General features: G+C 38.4%; 1 protein-coding gene across 1 annotated transcript in view; it reads left to right on the forward strand.

The window, feature by feature from the left end:
- LOC137291908 (regulator of G-protein signaling 22-like) overlaps positions 1 to 22,805 on the forward strand; it is a 98,219-nt gene that overhangs the window by 45,624 nt on the left and 29,790 nt on the right. The window contains exons 8-14 of the mRNA XM_067823467.1: positions 18 to 223; positions 889 to 1,273; positions 3,063 to 3,164; positions 3,906 to 4,100; positions 4,540 to 4,623; positions 5,146 to 5,478; positions 16,817 to 17,044. Of these exons, the coding sequence (XP_067679568.1) occupies positions 18 to 223; positions 889 to 1,273; positions 3,063 to 3,164; positions 3,906 to 4,100; positions 4,540 to 4,623; positions 5,146 to 5,478; positions 16,817 to 17,044 (1,533 nt within the window). The remainder of the gene's footprint in view (positions 1 to 17; positions 224 to 888; positions 1,274 to 3,062; positions 3,165 to 3,905; positions 4,101 to 4,539; positions 4,624 to 5,145; positions 5,479 to 16,816; positions 17,045 to 22,805) is intronic.

Below are 22,805 nucleotides of genomic sequence, written 5' to 3' on the forward strand. Positions count from 1 at the left end.
TATGACATTATGTTCAGGCCCTGGCCCCAGTCCTGCCTGAAGTCCTCAGTGCCCCCACCTCACCACCAGTAGGGCTGAAGAGAGTTTATGCCCGGCCCAGCACCAGCGGTTCACAGAGGGAGAGTGTCAAGACACACAACAAGAAGCCCAAGGAGCTCCTGTCTCCCCGAATGAAGGTAGACAGAGTCAAATCAGCCAAGGTGCGGACTGCAACTGCTGCAAGGTATCTAATTGAAAACAATACTTGCTACTGTGAACAATTGGAATGGCACCTTTAGTTTTTTCTTTGAGTGGCATGTTTAGAAGTTGGTAAATCAGATAAGGAACAAACTTTATGGATGAACAACTTCATTATTTGGATGATGCATTGTTTCAATACAGATCCTTTTCGCTTTGTCAAGCAAGTATGGGTCTGATAAAAAAATAGTCACACACACACGAGCATGCACGCACACGCACATGCACACTCACACTCACATGCATGCACACATTATACAAGCATTATTTATATGCCTTTTCTGGTTGAATGATATGTTGAATTAGTTTTTTAAAAACTGAACCACTTTTCTAGGTGATATTAATATCAATGCCTCCTTGCTATACATTACTAAATTTTTGAAAATGTGTTGTCATGAAAGCAACATCCCCTGATGGATTTGCAGGTGATTTTTTTTCATATGTGTTGTTAAGCACAAGTCATTATATTTGTATGTTATTGGTTGGAGCACTTGCCAAAAAAATTGCATGATTGGTTTATTTGTTCTAAATGTATTGCATCATAAATTAAAAAAACACAAGTTATGGCAACATTTCTCCAAATAACCCAAATCCTGGCTTTCAGGTGATATGAAACAGAAAATGTTTAACTACCTGTTGCCTGTTTTTCAGAGCTCAGTCAGCTGTTCCCAGACAGAAATCTGCAAAGGCAACAGTAAGTCGTCCAGTGTCTGCTTTGTCTGATTCTTCTGATTCCTGGGAGTCTGCCTCAGTGATATCTGACCGCCTGTCTCCGCGACACACAGCCCGTCCTGTCTCAGGGCGCCCTTCCTCCAGATTGCTGTCCCCGAGGCACACCTCCCAACCTGTGTCCCCCACCAACATGTTGTCCCCTACCACCCCAGCGCGGCCATCCTCTGCTGCTTCTGTGAAGAGTATGTCCACAGTGTCAGAGTTCACTGGTGGCCGGAGAATGGAGGCACTACTTCAGGCACTCCACCATGAGAGGTCATCAGGTGGTTTCTTCAGAAAATTTATAGAGAGAGGTAAAAATAAGGTAAGAAACTGAATGTTGTGACTTGATGGTCAAGAAAACAGTTTTTCATTGCTTACAACAATCACTGGAATCTAGGAAAGTATAATGCTTTATGGATGATTTATTTCTATGGTGCGACATTTTGGTATAGCTTCTTATACCATTTTCAAGCAAGAGTAAAGCAACACAGCATAGAACCGACTTTTATACATATTACAGGGATTAGGTAAGACCAGATAAAAAAATGCATCAAAGGGATTAACAACAGCAATGGGATGGGTAATAATACAGTAACAAAGGGAGGAGGCCAGTGTTGAGGAGGCAGAACACGGTATACATAGGAGATAGGTAATAATGCAATAACATCTGGGAGGAAGCCAGAGTAGAACTATGTATACATAACAGATGGGGTGGGCAGTAATTCAATGGTAATTGGAGGAAGCATGGGTGTACATAGCACGTGGGGTGATGCCAAGGTATACATAGCATGTGGGGTGAAGCCAGGGTATACATAGCATGTGGGGTGAAGCCAGGGTATACATAGCATGTGGGGTGAAGCCAGGGTATACATAGCATGTGGGGTGAAGCCAGGGTATACATAGCATGTGGGGTGAAGCCAAGGTATACATAGCATGTGGGGTGAAGCCAAGGTATACATAGCATGTGGGGTGAAGCCAGGGTATACATAGCATGTGGGGAGAAGCCAGGGTATACATAGCATGTGGGGAGAAGCCAGGGTATACATAGCATGTGGGGAGAAGCCAGGGTATACATAGCATGTGGGGTGAAGCCAGGGTATACATAGCATGTGGGGAGAAGCCAGGGTATACATAGCATGTGGGGAGAAGCCAGGGTATACATAGCATGTGGGGAGAAGCCAGGGTATACATAGCACGTGGGGTGAAGCCAAGGTATACATATGTGGGGTGAAGCCAGGGTATACATAGCATGTGGGGAGAAGCCAGGGTATACATGGCATGTGGGGAGAAGCCAGGGTATACATAGCATGTGGGGAGAAGCCAGGGTATACATAGCATGTGGGGTGAAGCCAGGGTATACATAGCATGTGGGGAGAAGCCAGGGTATAAATAGCATGTGGGGTGAAGCCAGGGTATACATAGCATGTGGGGAGAAGCCAGGGTATACATAGCATGTGAGGTGAAGCCAAGGTATAGATAGCATGTGAGGTGAAGCCAGGGTATACATAGCATGTGAGGTGAAGCCAAGGTATAAATAGCATGTGAGGTGAAGCCAAGGTATAGATAGCATGTGGGGAGAAGCCAAGGTATAAATAGCATGTGAGGTGAAGCCAAGGTATAGATAGCATGTGGGGAGAAGCCAGGGTATACATAGCATGTGGGGTGAAGCCAGGGTATACATAGCATGTGGGGAGAAGCCAGGGTATACATAGCATGTGAGGTGAAGCCAAGGTATAGATAGCATGTGAGGTGAAGCCAGGGTATACATAGCAGATAGGGATTAATTGGCAATGATGGCTGTATGAAAGCCGTTTCTGTGCTGTGTTGCTTTACTCTTGCTTGAAAATGGTATCAGTAGCTATACCAAAACATCGCATCATAGAAATAAAGAAGTTGTCATCCATAAAGTGTTATACATTTCTATTATCCATCAACTTCTAAAATGCCAGTCAAACACATCCTTGGAATCTAACTCTGTAAATCCCTTCGTAGTGACAGAGATTTCCTATTTTTCTTGCAGTATTGATGACAATATAAAGGATTACATACAAAATACATTATGACTGTGTATCTGTGTCATTACCTGATGTTATTGGTTACATTTGTTACAGCTTTGGCTGTCAGCACTTAACTTCTGGCGGGAAGTGCAGGAATACCACCTTTTGTTCTACACTGACGTCATCGACCACTACATGCTGGAGAAGAAAGCTCATGTAAGTGAAGGGAGAAGGCTGAGGGCACTATGTGAGAAGCTCATGTAAGTGAAGGGAGAAGGTTGAGGGCAGTCTGTGAGAATCTCATGTAAGTGAAGGGAGAAGGTTGAGGGCAGTCTGTGAGAATCTCATGTAAGTGAAGGGATAAGGTTGAGGGCACTATGTGAGAAGCTCAGCAAGTGAAGGGAGAGGGTTGAGGGCACTATGTGATGAGCTCATGTAGGTGGCCTTGTGCAATGAATTCACAGTTGATGTCCAGTTGATGAGTGTTGTAGAGAGACTGAAAGTTGATGGGCAGTTGATGAGTGTTGAAGAGAAATTGCCAGTTGATGGCCATTTGATCAATGTTGTGTAGGAATTGCCAGTTGATGGCCAGTTGATGAGTGTTGTAGAGAAATTGCCAGTTGATGGCCATTTCATTGATGTTGTGTAGGACTTGCCAGTTGATGGCCAGTTGATGAGTCTTGATGAGTGCTGTGTAAGAATTTTGATAGTTTCTGATGTGCATGACTACAGTTAGGGTATATGGCCATGTTCCAACAGGAGCAGCTTCCCTTTTGCTGGATGTTTTACCTTTTATCTCAGGTCTTGGATATTCCAGTGGGACAGAATACAGAACTCATAGAACAAAACATTTTTCAGTTATGTTTTGCCTTTGATACAATATTTTCATGTCAAGAATATAATGTTGATGAAGTGTGAGCAGCTTGGTTGTAATGGTGTTATTTCTGTTTATCACAGGCTGTGTACTCCCAGTATATTGTTCGTGGTGCAATGTATGACATCGGTTGTTCTGGACCAATCAGGGATGAGGTATACCGCTGTCTAGACCCTCCCTATGAGGAACTATTTGATGCAGCGGAGGAACACTCCTTGGCGATCCTGTATGATGCATGGCTATTCAACCTGGATGATGATGTGAAGACATACAGCAAGGTGTGTACACACACCATACAGACTAGTATGGCTGACTGCACCCTGCTTTTATCACACATGTTCTAAAATGAGTAAAAATATTCATTTATCTAAACAGATGAACACTACAGAAATTATTGAATCGAGAATAAGTGCAGTGGTTTAAGCATTGCACAACATGATATCTCTCACTGATCAAAGAAGATTCCCTCCGCTACAGTTTCACTGGATCAAGATAGAAGGTTTGACAAATGAAAACAGGTCTCTGTGCTATCTTTGTATTTGTACATCAGGAAACAGGTTAGATAAAACTATCACTAGATTCATCCTAGGGAAAATCTGATTCTTTGCATATGGTACTGATGGACATAGCAACAGCCTCTCACTTGAACTGCTTCAAGCACAAGTATAAAGGGAGATTTTAACATTTCGTTTATTATGTTATATATTCTGCCTGTAGGTGGAGCTGATTGATGTGAAGCGCCACCTGGAGACTCGATCCAAGTATGTGCTACACCTCCAGAAGCGAGGACTTATCAAAGAGGTCAGTGGAAGTTGGTTAGCTGTTGATCATGTACAAGAAAACAGTAGCTCTTTTATCACAACCCAGGTGGCACAGACGTTAGTGTGTTTGCTTGGTCCACAGTTTTGGACCAAGCAACCCATGCTTGTCATATGAGGTGACTAACGGGATTGGGTGATCACCCTTGCCTTGGCTGACACACATCATTGTATACCACCAGTGTTGATCAGTGCTCATGCTATCAATCACTGGATTGTCTTGTCCAGGCTTGATTATTTATGGACTGCCACCATCAAGCTGGAATATTGCTGAGTGTGGGACTAAACAACAAACAAGTTAGGTGAAGAAAATAAAGTGAGCAAAGGTCTAAAAGAGTATGAAGCTAAAGCAGATATTTTATGTGCACTTCTTTTGCTTCAATCCCTGCCAAGTGAAAACAGCAGGTTTATTTGAAATATATGAAAGCTAGGAAATGATTGTCACATAGTGAGCAATACATATACAAATCTCCTTCTGTGGTGACATCATGCTGATATATTTCAGCGTGTGTTGACTCCTGATGACCCGATGGAAGGCTTCGAAGACCCTGTATATGATGAAAGTCTGTTGGAGAACATTCCACCAGATTTCCGAGACTACACCCTGGAGAAACTAATACACAACCGCATTGAGCTGGAACATTTCCGACAGTTCCTGGCGGACAACTATGCCAGCTTGGACCTTATGTGTTGGATGGACATTGAAGCTTGGCGGAGAATTCCACACTCGGATGAGAAGAAGAGGGATCAGAAAGCCAAGGAGATTAAAACTAAATACCTCAACAAGAAATATTTCTTTGGACCTAACAGTCCTGCAGGGAAGGAGGGTCAAGACAAGGTGAGCTAATTATTATTATTATTATTATCATCATCATCAGTATGGAAGTCAAACCAAGACATGTTAGAAATAGATATTATGCTGGGAGGACCCACTGAATCTGTATTTGGAGGAAAGAAATTGAATATTTCATCATCATTCCTGCCTTGAAAATGTAGATCAAAACCAGAAAATTCAAAGAGCCAATCAAAATGCTGCAAGTATAAAAGATAATAGAATGATGGGCAGTTCATGATATTGTTACCTTGACAACTTGATGGCACTGTTGAAGGCATCTGATCTCATCAGCAAGCTGTTCAGAAAAGCTTATAAAATAAACGTCCTAGAAGTTAAACTGAGTACTTACACAGATATTTCTTTAATTTGTTAATTGTTCAATCATGGAATATATATCAGCACTATACTTATGGCTGTTTGTGAAGTAGATATTGAGACTTCATGTAATTCTTTCTTTAGTACAATATGCAGATGGTTTGTCATTCATTGCTGACAAATGCAATGAAATTGTAATTGGTAAGTGAGACAGTAAGCAAATCATCACAACCTCATCCATCATCATCCCTGTTTAGTTATGACAGACAAGTACTTGTTGATATCTCCACATATGTGACACACAAAGAACTTTATTGACAATAATGGAGGACAGTACTGCAAAGAATAAAGGACCAGATGGTAACCTGATATTATTCTTGCTGTATGAAGTCACTTGTCCCCAAATCCAGTTTAAAGACAGCTGTGAAGAGAATTTTAAGTACAGCAAGATCAGTCGACACCTGGTCACACCTGCTGACACCTGTGTGGCCATGGTACTGACTGCTGGTGTGAACTGTCCAGAAACTGTACATCACGTGCTTCCAATGCTCTCTGTTTGAGTAGCTGATAAACTTGACAAACACAACAGTGGAACAATACATTGATAAACTTGAAACACAACAGTGAAACAAAATTGATAAACTTGAAACACAACAGTGGAACAACACAGTGATAAACTCGAAACACAACAGTGGAACAAAATTGATAAACTTGAAACACAACAGTGGAGCAACACAGTGATAAACTTGAAACATAACAGTGGGACAATGCATTGATAAACATGAAACATAATAGGGGAACAAAATTGATAAACCTGAAACATAACAGTGGAACAATGCATTGATAAACTTTAAACACAACAGTGGAACAAAATTGATAAACTTGAAACACAACAGTGGAACAATACATTGATAAACTTGAAACACAACAGTGGAACAAAATTGATAAACTTGAAACATAACAGAGGAACAATACATTGATAAACTTTAAACACAACAGTGGAACAATACACTGATAAACTTGAAACACAACAGTGGAGCAACACAGTGATAAACATGAAACATGACAGTGGAACAAGACATTAAATATTTACATTTCTTTACTGATTCATGGAATTTTGTAAGCATTTTCAACATCACATGCTGGTGGAGACTCAATGCATATACATTATTTTCCTAGAAGAAGGAGTAAATTATTTTTGTATTAATTTTTCAACAAAGTTTATGTAAAAGTCCTACTTTGAAGGTTGAGACATGACACAAAAACAAATAATCTTCTTATGATGAGAATCACCCATGACGAGATCACACGTGGTAAAACATTTCTTGGTAACTGATGTTTTTGGGTGTGGCTATGTGTGTAGCATGTGTTACAGCTCCTGAAACCAGCCGATAGAGCTATCCTCTCACCATCAGCAACTAGTCTGCCACACATACCCTCAAACTAGACTAGATGCTAGTGTACATGAGAACCCTGGACAGCTTGCAGTGATGAGTGTAGGTGGAAACTGATAGAAACTGAAATACATACATGTCAGGCCTGCTGACTGGGTTGACACATGTCATTGTATCCTAGTTGTGTAGATCAATGCTCATGCTGTTGATCACTAAATCATCTGGTCCAGACTCACTTATTTACAGACTTACGCTAATGGCACTCAGTCAGTTCATGTTTTCATTTCCATGCATGACCCTTGCTACAGTTTTGCTTTGTCAGTTGATTTGTTTTAAATATTCACTCCAAACAGTTTGATGTAAATATTTGCTGCAAAGAACAGCAGCTATTGAGTAGGTGTACTTTGTTACAGACAGTACTAGAATGTCATTGTATACAATGATGTACAATCAACCAAGCATTGATGATGTGTGCACCATGTTAATGATAGATATCTCCAGATGGTGATGAGATAGCAGCCCAATTACATGCATAGTTCTTGCTGATATCATGTGTAGTGGCAGATGTCCCTCTCGCCTCTGATGACATGATACGTTGCTACCCCATCTGTCAATGTTAACATCACCATACAGGTGAAGATATTCACTAACAACATAGCTGTCCTCACCTAAAACCTGCCAAACAGGCACCCTGTCAGTTAAGATGACAGGAGTTACCCCCCTTAGACCAACCCCATGTCTGCCAGTTTTTGTGTGGGTAATTGCCATATCCAGTGTATGAGGAAATGCGGGGCAGCTGCAGAAACCGCCAGTAAGAAAAGGATGTGTTTTCTTTGTAAACACTGGCAACTGGTGTAAATATTTATTCACATAAGAGATTCAAAGTGAAGGAAATAGGTCTTATATACCAGAATGCATGCAATTTTGAACAGTGTTGACAACATGAAATATTTGGCAGTGATATTTCGTTGGGACAGAGTATGTGTGTTCCCAAATATTGTCACCGACTGAGTTGTGGCATTTCCTGAAGCCAGTTACTGACATTTGCTAGAAGAGAAAAACACTTGCTGCTTGATATTTCTGCCAGATCTTTGAGGGATCTTGGAACCTATTTTCGACCTCAAGGAGTCAATGATTACTTGTGTGAATGTTGAGCTTGTTGACATTGGCTTGTCTCTCCCTACAAGTTCAGTCAGGCCACTGCAGTTATATTCCATTACCTGGCGCTGGTGCCACAGCCATTCATGTACATACCTCACTGCAAGAGATGTTGGTGTTCGTCATGAAGAGACAATATATACTCAGGTGTAGGCGAGACTATATATGTTCCCAGTCCATGTTTATATTGCAGAATAAATGTTTTATTGAGACATATGATGATGAAAGTTGTAAATTCTAAATGAAAGGCAGTTGTAGGGCGGTTTACACACTAAAGGGAGAGCAATCTTTGAAGCTTCCCTCTTGATGAAGTCAACTCATAAGGACCAGCAGTCTTACGCTGTATACATGCATGTTCCTTTGTCAGGTAGATTTGTGCTTAATTAACATAGGTATTTTCACTGCTAGTTATTCTGTATGTTTTATCTAGACACAATGCAGTCTAATTGTTAGAGCAGGAGTTGTGAATCTTTTGTCATCAAATTTTCACAATCAGAATTTTGGTCAGTCCTGATAAGTATCTGCCATGCAACATTAATGTTAAGTATATGCTGTAGAACTGAATGTTTGAGCCACATGAGTTTATATACCTATGTTTATATTTAATTAAGTGCTTATTAGTTTTATTCTTGAACTAGAAACAAATCTACGTTTTGCCTCTGCACCCTAACAAATATTTATTTATGGTCAACAAAGAAACTTGCCATGATTATTGCTGATTCTACAATATCCTGGTCAGATCATCATTTTGTTATAATGGTTCCTACTTAAAAAAAACTAATAATAAAACATCACCATCAAGGTTTTAATGTGTTTCTTCTAATCAAGTATATCCTTCACAACATGATATGTAAACAATGTTTTTAGTGTTGTTTGTTTTTGTCTAGTATATGATGTTGTTCTGATATTATTTCTCTGAATGTCGGTATTGCCTGGTTTAACTGCAGAGTTCTCTCACCCTGTACAAGTGATGACACCATGGAGAATATGAGATGTTTTTACTCTGCTGCCTGCTGAGAAACAAACATGTCAGCCTGGCAACCTGGTTGTTGTGAAATGAAGATTCTGTTAGAAACATTTCTCCATAGTCATCAAGCTTGGTTTTATATGACTCATGATGATTTGGTCTTTGAGGAATTAATATAACACAATTAAAACGACATCAAGCTCTGCTGGTATCGATGGGCATCAATACGATATGCCAGCAGTTTCCAAATACGAATCATGTGTCAGTTATTAGTAACTAAACTCAACCTGGCTCAACCTGGTACACCATGTATAATATCACAGAAATAATTTAATCATTCAGTCATTTGATATATCAGTCAGCCTTTTTGGATTGGCAACAGCTCACACAAAATATTTTAGGAAAACTGAAAAAAAATTTTTTTTTTGTTTTTTGTTTTTTTTTCATTTTTACTTTGATACACAAGTCCATTTATGATGAGTACATTCTGTGGGTTTGTAATTAAGGAAAAGAGAAGATACATAATATAACATGCAAAAGTTAGGGCATCATTCAGAAAACAGACCATGGCAGATAGACCAAAATTTATAAAAGTGATCAATTTTTTAACATATCGCAGCTGAATATTTTGTTAGTTCATAATATTTTTTAAGTTCCAGTTGTAAAAACCGAAAAGTTGGCATCTGTTTTGATGTTTTACAGTCGAAGATAATCTTTTTGAATAGAATAAGAATTATGTTGATTGGGTCATTATTTTTCTGGTCGAATCCAAGCAGAATTTGTTTTTTAGTGAACTTTAAATTTGCCTCGAGGTTATTGTTGAGCCAGTTTTGAAGATTTCGCCACATGTGACTAACCTTGCTACAGTCGTAAAATAAATGTGTTATTGTCTCTATAGAAGCCGAACAATAGCTACACAGGTTATTGTCAACATATTGCATCTTATAGAGTCTATTTTTTGTTGGTAAAATATGATGCAAGATTTTGTATTGAAACCATTGCAGAGCGGTATCTTCAGAACAATGGAAGGGGATATGGTTGTATTGTTGCCAATAGTTTGTATCAATATTTTTCTCTAGAATTCTATTCCATTTTACGCAATGTTGATTTTTTATTGATTTTGTTTCCAGTAGGACTCTGTAAAATAATTGACTGCCTTGTTTTTGCCTATTCAAAAGGTTTAACATATATGGTTGCAAAGGGTTTTGTTTTTTCCTAATTGTTTCTAAGCTAATATTTCTTCTTTTGAGGAATGTTTTAATTGAGTTTATTACACCTGAATATTCTAGAAAATTTGTTTTTACATTGTATTTATTTTCAAAGATATCTCGAGAAAGGAAATTTCCAGAGTCATTCAGGAGATCGTTTATAAATATTACACCTTTTGCATTCCAGTTTCGGTAAAATATAGTTTTCTTATCGATTAAAATATTTTGATTGTACCAAATAATTTGAGAGGTAATGTTTTGTGAATTTGTTGCCCCATCTGCGGATAGTAGATCCCACCAGGCATTCAGGAGATCACAGTAGAAGTTGTTTCTTACAAGTGGATTGATAATGTTTCTAAGATTTGGACAATTATATTCGAAGATCGTTGCAGATCCCAGTTTAGGCAAATTTTCAGAAAAGAGATTACACCATTTGGTGTGGTTATTATAAAATCGTCTTATTATGGAAATTTTTTGAGCTTGCATTATTTCTTTAATATTTGGTGCATTAAGACCCCCATCTTTTACAGTACATATTAATTGATCACGTTTCACCTTATCGGGTTTGTTCCCCCATATAAATCGGAAACATTTACCTTGCAAATCCTCAATCATTTTATCCGGAGGGTTAGGAAGAGAGGCAAACAAATGGTTTAGTTTTGGGAGGACAAGCGATTTCAAGACAGTTATTCTGCCCAGTGGGGTTAGGTTTCGAGTTGACCATATTGACATGAGGGATTCGCAATGTCTTAACTTATCTTTGTAGTTCAAATCAATCATTTCTTTAATATCCAGGTCAAATTTTATCCCTAATAGTTCAAAGTTTCCTTGTTCCCAGTTTAAATTCCACTTCTGACAAAGTTTAATTCTTGAACGTTTCTTTGAGCCAATCCAAATTATTCAAGTTTTGTCGATGTTGACCTTTAATCCTGAAAAACGGGCAAAGAAAGTTAAGGTTTGGAGTACTGCGTGTAGACAACGTTCTGTTCCATCTAAGGTGCAGGTTGTATCGTCAGCAAACTGATTTAGCAGATATTCTACATTGCCTACATGGATTCCTTTTATTTCTGCTTTATTACGTATCATTGTTGCAAGAATTTCAACACAAAGTATAAAGAGATATGGTGATAATGGGTCACCCTGACGACAGCCCCTGTGAATTTCAAAGTTATCTGTCCCAAAACCGTTTACCAGGACACTCGATTTAATATTTTTATAGAAAACCTTCATCCATTGTTTTATTGATTCCCCAAAATTAAAGAAGGTTAAAGCTTTTTCAATAAACGACCAATCAACAGTGTCGAAGGCCTTTTCGAAATCTATCAATAATAAAAGTCCGGGAATTTGATATGTATCAGTATACTCAATTAAGTCATATATCTGTCTGGTGATATCCCCTATGTATCTACCAGACATAAAGCCTTTTTGATCTTCGTTGATCAGTAAGTTCAACACAGGTTTTATTCGTTTAGAAATTGCCATTGAAACAACTTTATAAAATATTGATAACAATGATATTGGACGCCAATTTTTCATAAATTGTCTTGGTTTATTTCCTTTAGGTATACATGTGATAAGTCCCTGTTTTTGTGATACTGATAATTCTCCATTTTTATATCCATAATTCAAAGAACGAACCAAATATTTGCCTAAGTCACACCAAAAAAATTTAAGGAATTCTGCGGTGAAACCATCTGCACCAGGACTCTTGTTATTTTTAAGACATTTTAGGGAGGCAAGAATTTCATCGTCTGTAAGTATACCTTCCAATTTCGCCGCAGCATCACTACTTAACCTCGGAACAGAATAGCCTTTAAGCAGATTATCTAAATTTATGTCAGAGACATCATGTTTGCTGTACAGTTTTTGGTAGAACAGTTTTACTTCATTCTCAATGTCAGTTTGGGACTCAAGAATACGTCCGTTTGAGTCTTGTAATCTAGAAAAAGATTTATTAAGGAAATTTCTAGATTCCAGTCCCAAGAAAAAAGAGGATGGTTTTTCGCCTTGTTTAATCCAAGTCGCTTTCGATCTTAGAATTGAACCTTGGGTTTTAAATTGATATACTTCTTCAAGTTCCTGTTGAATAGCCTTTATTTCGGTGATTATTTCCTTTTTAACGGTTTCACTATTAGATTCATCAAGTTGTATTTCTTTTTCATTTAAATTATCAGAAAGATATTTTTCTCTCTTAATTCTTTCCTTTTTTTGGAAGGATGAGTATTTAATGGTTTCTCCTCTGATCATTAATAAGATAGTTTCGAAGAGAAGTTGGTCATTAATGGTGCAGTCATCAGATTCTGTATCTACTTTATACTGAGCAACTGTTTCTGAAATAATACTTTTCACTTTCTTTACATAAATATGGTCTCTTAGTAGAGAGTTATTAAATTTCCAAAACCCTTTGCCGCGTTTTAGATCCGATAGTTTGAATGTCATTGATATCAACGAGTGGTCTGTTTTAAAGCCTGGTTCTATGTCTGATTGTATAATTGAGGGTAATATATTATGGGATACAAGAAAGTAATCTAAGCGCGCCTGTTTAAGTGGAGTGGGTTGTCGCCAAGTATATCGCCGGTCGTAGGGGTTCATTTCACGCCAGGCATCAACGAAATCTAAATCTTCTTTTAATTGTACAATTTGGTCTCTGGCCTTAGAGTTATTCATATGCTTATAATTGAATGTGTCAATAGAGAATTCTTGTACAGCGTTCCAATCTCCACATAAAATCACATGGTCACTTTGAAATCTTTCTATTTTTTGCTTAAGGGATATATAAAACTCTGCATCGTCATTGTTTGGACCATAGAGGTTAACAATAGCGAGTTTATAGCTATCTAAATTCATTTCAATTATAATCATATTACCTTTTTCGTCTGTAGTTATCCCTTGCAACTCAAAGTCTAGCCATTTAGAGCATAAGATTGCTACGCCACGAGAATTACTCCTAAAGGAACTAAAAAAGCAGTTTTTATTTCCCCATTCATCCCGTATTTTAATTTCCATATTTTCCGTGAAGTGTACATCCTGTAGGCAATAAATGGATGCTTTTTTACGTTTTAGAAATGTAAACAATTGTTTACGCTTAAGTTTATCATTTATACCCCTACAATTTTGTGATATAATTTTTAGTTTATCCGCCATTGTCAATAATATTCACATTAGACGTAGTGGATTGTAGCAAGGTACTAGTGGTTACATAGTGGTATCTATAAAGGCATGTCAAAGGTATCGTTTGAGCACATCTTGCTATCAAAGGAGAGATTGTAATATTCAACATGGTAAAAATGGAAACAAGAATATATAAAACAACGAAAACTGAAAAAAATGACATCAAACTTTGTGTCCCTCAGGTTAACAGATGGTAAATAGCTTTGTGTTGCTAACTGTTGCAGATAAATGGTCCATGACTATATGTTTTAAAAGTCTTTTTTTTTGCATGAGTAAAACCCAGAGTGTGTATTGTAGACTTATTCTTTGAATTTTCTCAGTCTAGACTGCAACACTTTGTTTTTGATAACTGTTCATTCAGTGAGTTGAATGAGTAAGTTGACTATTAGTGTAAAAACATATTCCAACCTGAGACAACAGACATGGGCTTTACACATTGCAACCATATGGGAAGTCAAACCCAGGCCTCCAGTGTAATTAGTGAAAGCTTTAACCACAAGCCTATCCCAACACCCCATTCATTCAGTTGTAAGTTATGTATGTGAATATGCCATGTGAAGAAGAAACACTCCAAAGGACCCAGTGGCTATTAATTCTACATGTATCAGTGAACCTGAACTGCTCTGTGCTGGAGGTCAATGGGTCTGTGTATAACAGTTAATTTTGAAGACTGATTAAAACTAGATCTACTAGATCTGTGCCGATATATCTTATATAGATCCAGTGTGGTCACCACAGGTTGCCAGCTACAGCTCACCAGATCCCTATGGTTGCCAAGGGAGGTAATGGTGAGAGTCTGCTGAGTCTGACTTCGAGATTTAGTCATTGTGTACTGTGTGCATGGACAGATCTTCATGATTTCAGTCACTGGATTCCATGGTCACAGCTTCATTGTTTGCTCATTGCTGTCATACAACCTAATCATTGCAGGGTATGGAGTTAACAAACAAGCAAACACAGTTATATTCCTGACTTTATTCACTCTGTTTGTAATGTGATCTCGTGTCATGGCACATGATCCCTCATCAGTCCATCGTCCATCATCCTTCCGTTTTCAACATCTCCCCTGAAACCAGTAATGACTCTTAAATTGTGCATAGGTAATTGTAGCAATGATCTCTTTAACTGATGTTCACAAACTCTTATCCAATTTAAACAGACATTATAAAAGTATTGTTTTGCAGTATGGGATTAACAAATTTGTACGTTATACTGTGCATTGCCCAGTGAGTTCCTACTTCTGAAGCCACAGGTTTTGCTGCCAAAATGTGTAGGCTATCATTTAAGTACAAATGTCTTCACTTTGCCTGAAAGATATCTATCTGATTTCAAACATGATGACCATTTTTTATAAGTTATCTAGTCTGACTGCTCAGACATGTATTTTGTATCTGCATGTAAACTGATATGATTAAATTAACCAGAGTAGATAGAAATAATATGTGTGTATTTGACTTTTGGTAATTTCTACTCTTTTTTTTTTAAGGTAATAAATACTCAATAATGTTGCAAAGGTTGAAAAACACTTGCGTGAGTTTCAGAGTCTTGTGATTCTAACTTATTTACTGTTTAGTTTCAATAGTTTTCATGACTATGTTGTGTATTTGCTTTGAGTCCTCATGTGAAACTAAATGCTTTGTAATCTTTCAGTAAAGTATCTGTTAATCAAAGTTGGTTGATTCAACTTGGAAGTTTCCTAAGTATGTTAATTTCATTTTTGTGATGGTTTTCAAAATGACTTGAGTGATGCTGAAATTTTTCTCTAAAATTCCCCAAAGTTTGAGAATTCCTGACAGTGATTACCAGCTGTTGACAATAGAGGAAAAAACCTGTTCTGGCTGGAGACCAGCAGCTGTAGAGTTTCTGTCCAAACACAAGATTTCCTGCTGGATGGCGCTTGGTGTTAACATGAGCAACAGTTGTGCATGCACCGCACGGCACACTTCCAATACAGACAGCCAGCTTTGTGGACTTACAATAACAATGAGAATCCCCTTTCCATCTCGACACATTGAACAACAGGGTGGAGAGAACAGGACGCACTATCACATCATCTCAACCTGACACAAACACACTTAATAGCCTGGGAAAACTTTACTAACATCCACACTGAAAAAAATAGAAGGTTCCAAAAAAATGAACTGTAATTCAGATGATAGCATTAATTCAACAGATGTAGATTCCAAGATGAAACCATCATTGTTCCAGTTAGATAGGACGTGGAGGCAACAAATACTAATAAAATGCAGGGCCAAATTGAAATACTGAACATGTCTTGAGTTTTCTTGTTTTCATAATTAGAGCTAATGTTTAGTTATAAAACTTCACAAAGAATCATGATTTGAGTCATGGGCACAATGTGTGAGGCCCATTTTCTGGTGTCACCTGCCGTGATATTGCTGGAATATTGCTGAAAGTGGCGTAAAACTAAACTCACTCACTCACTCATGATTTGAGTCCTTTGTTATTGTGTGACAGTCATGATTGATTATTCTTCCAATCAGCTGCGCATTCTGAGTGAGAAGGTAAGTATGATGAATGTGTTGCTGCATGTAGTTGAACACACACCATAAGCCACTGCTTGTATCCTGGATCCACATAATTCTTCACCCTAGTTCCATTTGGTCCACTCATGATTGTATTAGTACAAATCACTTATATTTTTAGAAAATAACCACTTAGAACCTCCCAGTTTGAACTTTTATAGAAATACTCCCAATTTGTGAACATATAAAACCATTTTAGGTGATTCCAGTGTGCAGAATGGTCATTCCAAAGTCATTTAAACACCATTAGCAGAACGTCTTGTGTTTAGTAGAACACCTTGAGGGTTATGATTAACCTGATGAACATTTGTCATCAACCATGTCATTAATCCAAGATGAGGAAGCCATTTGAAACATGATATGTAATTACCATAACATCATCAAAATCATTTGTGAGTAATTATTTGTAAGTACTCATTTGTTGGTAATTGTTTGTTAGTTATTATTTGTAAGCAATCATTAATGAGTAATCATTCCTCCTTCATAGCTGTTGGTGGAGTATAAACATGTAAAGTAATGACTGGAACAATGTGCAGGATTGTCCTGAATGCCTGAGTACACTGCTTTGTGTCTTTGTTGCAGGTGATGGCTGCAGGAGGGGGATGGGGCAAGCTGCTGGATGACCGACCCCCAAACTCTGTACTCCTCGAGGCACAAAAGTATGTGAGGGAACGTCTGGAGAGAAAATGGCTGCCTCTGTTCCTGGTGACACCAGAGTTCGAGGAGAGACAGCGACCACGCACTGGCATGGATGATGTAGTTGATGACGTCCTGGTTCAGAAGCGGAGACGCTCTCAGGCCCTGTCGAAGGTAGATTTCAGGCAAATGTGCTGACCTTCCAACAGGCCATGTACCTCTCACACCCGCCCATGCAGCAAATGCACAATAATGGTAAAGTTGTCTCCCTTGGATTAGCAAAACAAACATTGATTGCCAAAAGAATGCTGAATAGAAGAAAAGGATTTTTTTAAAAATAGGATTTTAGGAAGGTGGACATTATTTCTCTCAAATAAATATTTTTCTTGAGGAAAACCTATCCCTCATAGCTCATGTACACATCTAAATGGAAACAGACTCCAAACCTATACTTCTGACATTTTACTGGGGTGTTTTTGGTGAAGATTTTGTTTGTTCTCTCTACACTTTGTTGCAAGACCTCACAAATATCTATAATCAACTGTAACTATTCATAAACACCAACCAAGAATTCTATAAACAGGTGTATTCCTTGAGAACAAACAAGAGAATGCCTTATCATTGCCTTAGGAAACTTAGGTAAGGTGAATGTTCCATTGTCCAGTATGAACACATAGCCATTGTATAATTACAATGGATATGAAACCAAGTCAACAAACAACTGTTTCACGATACCATATCACAGGCGTATTTTGCCTGTTATCAACACAGTTATCAACACAGTTATCAACACAGTTGTCAACACAGTACTGACTTTCATTGTGAAGGCAAACAAATCACTTTATTGATTTTTCAGGTGAAATTTGATTAATATTTCAAAGCAAATACTCGATTATGATGTTTATTTCCTCCTACTTCCAAAGATTTCTGACATTATGATCAGTCCTAGACGAAGCACTACTCTTTAATAGATCCACTGGATTAAAGGTTAAACAAGGAATATGTCACTACACATTAGAATGTGAATGCTGAAGTGAAAGAGCTACCACCATCATTGTATGGCAAGCTCACAATGATCTCATGAACAGAATGTCACTGCGTGGAACTTTGTTAAATAGCTGCACAGCAAATAGTAACAGCATTGTTCACATGCTTAAGTTTGGATTGTGAGCATGTTTTGTCATAAATAGTATTGTAAATCTAGGACATTTTAGTAGCAGACGACAAAACAACATGCTACTGTATCCATACAATATTTGTGGTCTTACATACCAGTGAAAGTCCATTGTATGCCATCTAATCACAGCTGTCTACTAAATTAGGAAACTATCTGCTGGTAATGATGGTAGCATGTGATATTGCCTGTTTATCAAACTTGTTTATGACAATGCTTTAAAGAAGATTCAGTCCACATTAATCAGGCAGTTCATCATAATGAGGGCAGAAGTGGCCCCGTATGTAAGTCAACACAGCAGTAGGTGCAGGGATGCTAGCACAGTGTAGCATTAAGTGTCACACTTGCACAACCAACATCTTGGTGGCACTGGACGTTGGGTTTACGTTTCTAGCCATCTACATTGTTTACTGGATAAAAGTCTCTGTAATAGACAGATAATTCATCTACCCAGTACCTGCATCATAAAATGTTTACAGAAAGTGTGTGTATGTACAGATGTATATCCCTTACGACAAGTAATGTTATATATTATCACACAGTATTGTGAAGTGTGGTACAAATAAACCAATACTGAGTCCTTTGCTTGACAAAACTTTAATATTTATTTAACATGCTTGACAGATTATGTTCATGCAGTCTTTTCATGATGGTGTCTAAGTGATGACATGCATGCAGAGAGCTGGGCCAGAAGAAGTTGAGGGAAATGTTTGAACACATGTACAACTTGTTAATGTGTTCGGTATTCATAAGCATGATGATAGACATGAACACATCTCATGTAAACACAGTGTACGTTGTGAGTGCTCCTCCCTTTGGTTGGCTTTGTTATTGTTTGAGGTGCACATTGCATCCAGCCCTCGAAGATAAACACCCAAACACCCATAAAGATAATCAGAGCAGCATAAAGCTTGCCTAATTGTCTTTTATCTTGAGCTGTTTCTCCATCAGAAGATCCCACAGCACTGCCCCTGGCTCATTAAAATGTTGTGATTCCCAGCTCCACAGCACACGGCACACAGCATTAGTAAACTGATGGAAACATCACAGTCACGCTTTCATACTCCCCGCAACTAAACTGTACACGAACATTATTTGTGAAAGGGTTATCTTTTAAAAATGGACGTGGATATTTATTGTTCTTCTATTTGTATTTTATTATTACCATTATGAATAAGCCTTGTGGATTTTTTGCCAGCTCCCAGTTTAACGTTCTTAAGACCATGTGTTTATTTTCATATGTGAATAATTTCCCTGACAAATATTTTCATTTCCTTTTGTCAAAAGATATGTTCAGTGATAAAATGCTTTCTTTTGAAGTTGGAAAAAAATCCCTGGTAGAACCCTGGATTTCCTTTTGAAAAACAGGAAATATTTAAAGATGGGTGTTACGACTAGTTGTCCTTTATGTTGGAATAAATATTTGACATGTTGTTACTACCATCTCGTATGCTTAACATAGTTTATTGTTTAGAAAAGCACAGTCCATAATATACCAGTGTAAGATGTACAAGTATACTGGTACGTAATGTAATAATTATTGTTTAAGTATGGCTCCAGTCTATTCCCATGTTGTTTCAAGCCTCATTATTCCAGCCAAGATAATTAATGTCAAATTTGGTTACAACTGGCAAAGTGTCGGCACAGAATTTAGCAGCCAATTTTTCTGATGAGTTTTGATAACTTCATTCACAATGCTTGCAAGTCAGTTAGGTAAAATGCCACTGTTAGTCTGGTAAAACATTACATCACAGTGACAGGGAAGCAAGGTAGTCTAACCAGGGTGTTTACAGGACAGGCAAACACCTTCACCACATGGCCAAGCCAGCATGGTGAGAACATATGGAATAACTGTTATAATCATTACAGATACTGCAGACTGACATACATCACAAATAACATCCACCTGGAAAGAATTTCTGTTTGTCTTATCCAATGATCAGTGATTGCTGGTGTGTACCACTGCTCCCCCTTGTAATTAAATCAAAGTCTATGGACGTAGAGTATTTCTATCTTTTAAAGAGCCAAGTCTACGTAAGCGGACAATACACCAGTCTCTTAGAGGGTCTCTTATGTATATTTTTGTAGAGATTATTATATAAAATATTACTGATTCCATTAGAAACTTGTGCAAGTCTAGTGCAGCAGTTCTTGAGGCAATCTGTAGGTATCCATGATGCTATGTTAAGTATGTTTTGTTGACTGACTAGGACAAGTGTTTCTGTAAGAACATGGTGAATGAAGGCACTTTGCCCTCATGCAACAACCTTTTCTTTGTGCACATGAGGAGATGCCTTGTGCTGAATCATGGATGGGTATCCGGACAACACTCTGGGGTCCCATCACTAATATCAAGTCAATCTTCATTTCATGATGCTTCAAACCCCTGACATATCACACAATTGCAGCCATCGAAACCCCTGACATATCACACAATTGTAGCCATTGAAACCCCTGACATATCAGACAATTGTGGCCATCTAAACCACAGACATATCAGACAATTGTGGCCATCTAAACCCCAGACATATCAGACAATTGCAACCATCTAAACCCCATACATATCAGACAATTGCAGCCATCTAAACCCTTGACATATCAGACAATTGCAACCATCTAAACCCCTGACATATCAGACAATTGCAACCATCTAAACCCCAGACATATCAGACAATTTCAGCCATCGAAACCCCTGACATATCACACAATTGCAGCTATCTATTCCCCTGACATATCAGACAATTGCAGCCATCAAAATCTCTGACATCCACACTGGCTGGATCTATGTTTACAGCCATTCAGAAGGGGCTGCTCAAAATGGCAGTGAAAATGGTTGGAATTTTGATCAGACAAGTGTTGGTGTACACATGTGATCCTGGGAATAATGAAGATTGTAACACTTGTGTGGATCTGCCGAGCATTTCCGTTCTATGCAGTCTGTGGCGCTGCTCCTGGAACAACCTGGCTGTCCTCCTTGGGCCAAACTCTGTGTGTTTAAATACACATGCTCTTCAGTGAAGGGGCAGCGCCAGGAGCTATCACCCACGCCCTTGTAACACTCACACATGTGCCGAGTCATAATGTCCAAAATACAGGCACACCCCTTTGATGTTCAAATATGGTGACTGTTGAACTTACCTAAATATACACACCTACTTTTTTAACATTCCACCATGGGCATGATGTAACCAGTGCATTTTTATCTAAAAAAAGTGACCTAAGTTTAGACTTTGCATCTTGACATGACCATACCTCTTCACACTCTGTCACTGGACTTGAATACAACCATGCATCTTGACACTCTGTCATGGGACCTGAATACAACCATATGTCTTGACACTGCCATGGGACCTGAGTACAACCATACATCTTGTCACTCAGTCATGGGACCTGAATACAGCCATACCTCTTGATGCTGTCATGGGTCCTGAATACAACCATACTTCTTGACACTCTGTCATTGGACCTGAATACAACCATGCATCGTGACACTCTGTCACTGGACCTGAATACAACCATACATCTTGTCACTCTGTCATGGGACCAGAATCTTGGCACATGTCTTTTTTATGAGAAACATTTCAAGAGGCATTCTGCCATTCTACTTCTGAGTTAAGATTTCTGAATTGAGATTGTTGGATAGCGACTCGATGGAGAACAAGGTAGCCATTGTTTATTGAGGTGGAGAGCCGTTGCAGACACTCAGAAGGTGAAGTCTAGTGTTTACAACATCACATTCATCTAGCACGCCTTCACGTAGAAGTGTGTCTCTCACTTTAGTTGTGACATTTGCATCCTAAATATTGTCTAAACAAGGTGTCAGCTTATCCCTAAAATATTATCCCAGAGCGTTTTGGGTATATTGTTCCAGCCTTGGGCTGTTTTGAAAATGCATATTTGTGTGAGTTTTAAATATTGAGATTACATGATGGGCAGATGACTAGTCTTTTGATGAGTAGGTGCACACAATATGGCCTTGTGTCTGTCAGTAGTTGAAATGTTAAGAAAATCTCATTTATGTGAAGCCAATGAGCAATACAAACGATGACCTTATGTTAGGTAGTGGTTTGTATTAGACCAGCTCACAGCCAACTTCCAAAGGGAATTGCTCAAAAAATGTCAAGGCAATCCCAGGCTGATGTTAATCAGTGGCCACATGGTATGCACATGGGCTGAGTTAATCCCCCCAGTATTTGTAACCATATCACTAATACTACAAACAACTGGAACAGTTATAGACAACTTTTGGTATAAATATTTCTGCCCAGAGCCAGACTCCGTTTCCTTCTCAATGATCTTTTCTTTGCTAGAAAAAACAAACAGTTCCTACAAAGTGTACAGAGTTATCAGAGACTGCCGCGCCATGTCCCGTCCTTCTGTCCCCTCTTCAGGGGGTAAGCCTACTGTTCTCAAAGTCAGCATCTCCTAGTTTCCATGGAGACTGTTTGGCATTTCAGTTAAACATAAGGAATTTTATGCTTGGTTGGAGTGGAAAATAACTCTCCTGAAGGCATGCTTTATTACCCCAGTTTTTGTCCTACCTTATTATGTGAGAAAAACAACCACATTGATACCATATAAACTTTTTATTGCACACATCTTTAACAAAATTCAATCAAAAATTTCTGATTACCATCCAGATAGTTTATGATTTTGTATTTTCAAGCTTTTTGCATCTCTTTCTTGAATCAACACAATTATCCTACTAAATGAGACCAAAATAAGTTCAGGAACGTGACAATACTGAAGCAGTAATTTCCA

Source organism: Haliotis asinina, chromosome 7 (genome assembly GCF_037392515.1).
Source record: "Haliotis asinina isolate JCU_RB_2024 chromosome 7, JCU_Hal_asi_v2, whole genome shotgun sequence".
NCBI classification, from domain to species: Eukaryota; Metazoa; Mollusca; class Gastropoda; order Lepetellida; family Haliotidae; genus Haliotis; species Haliotis asinina.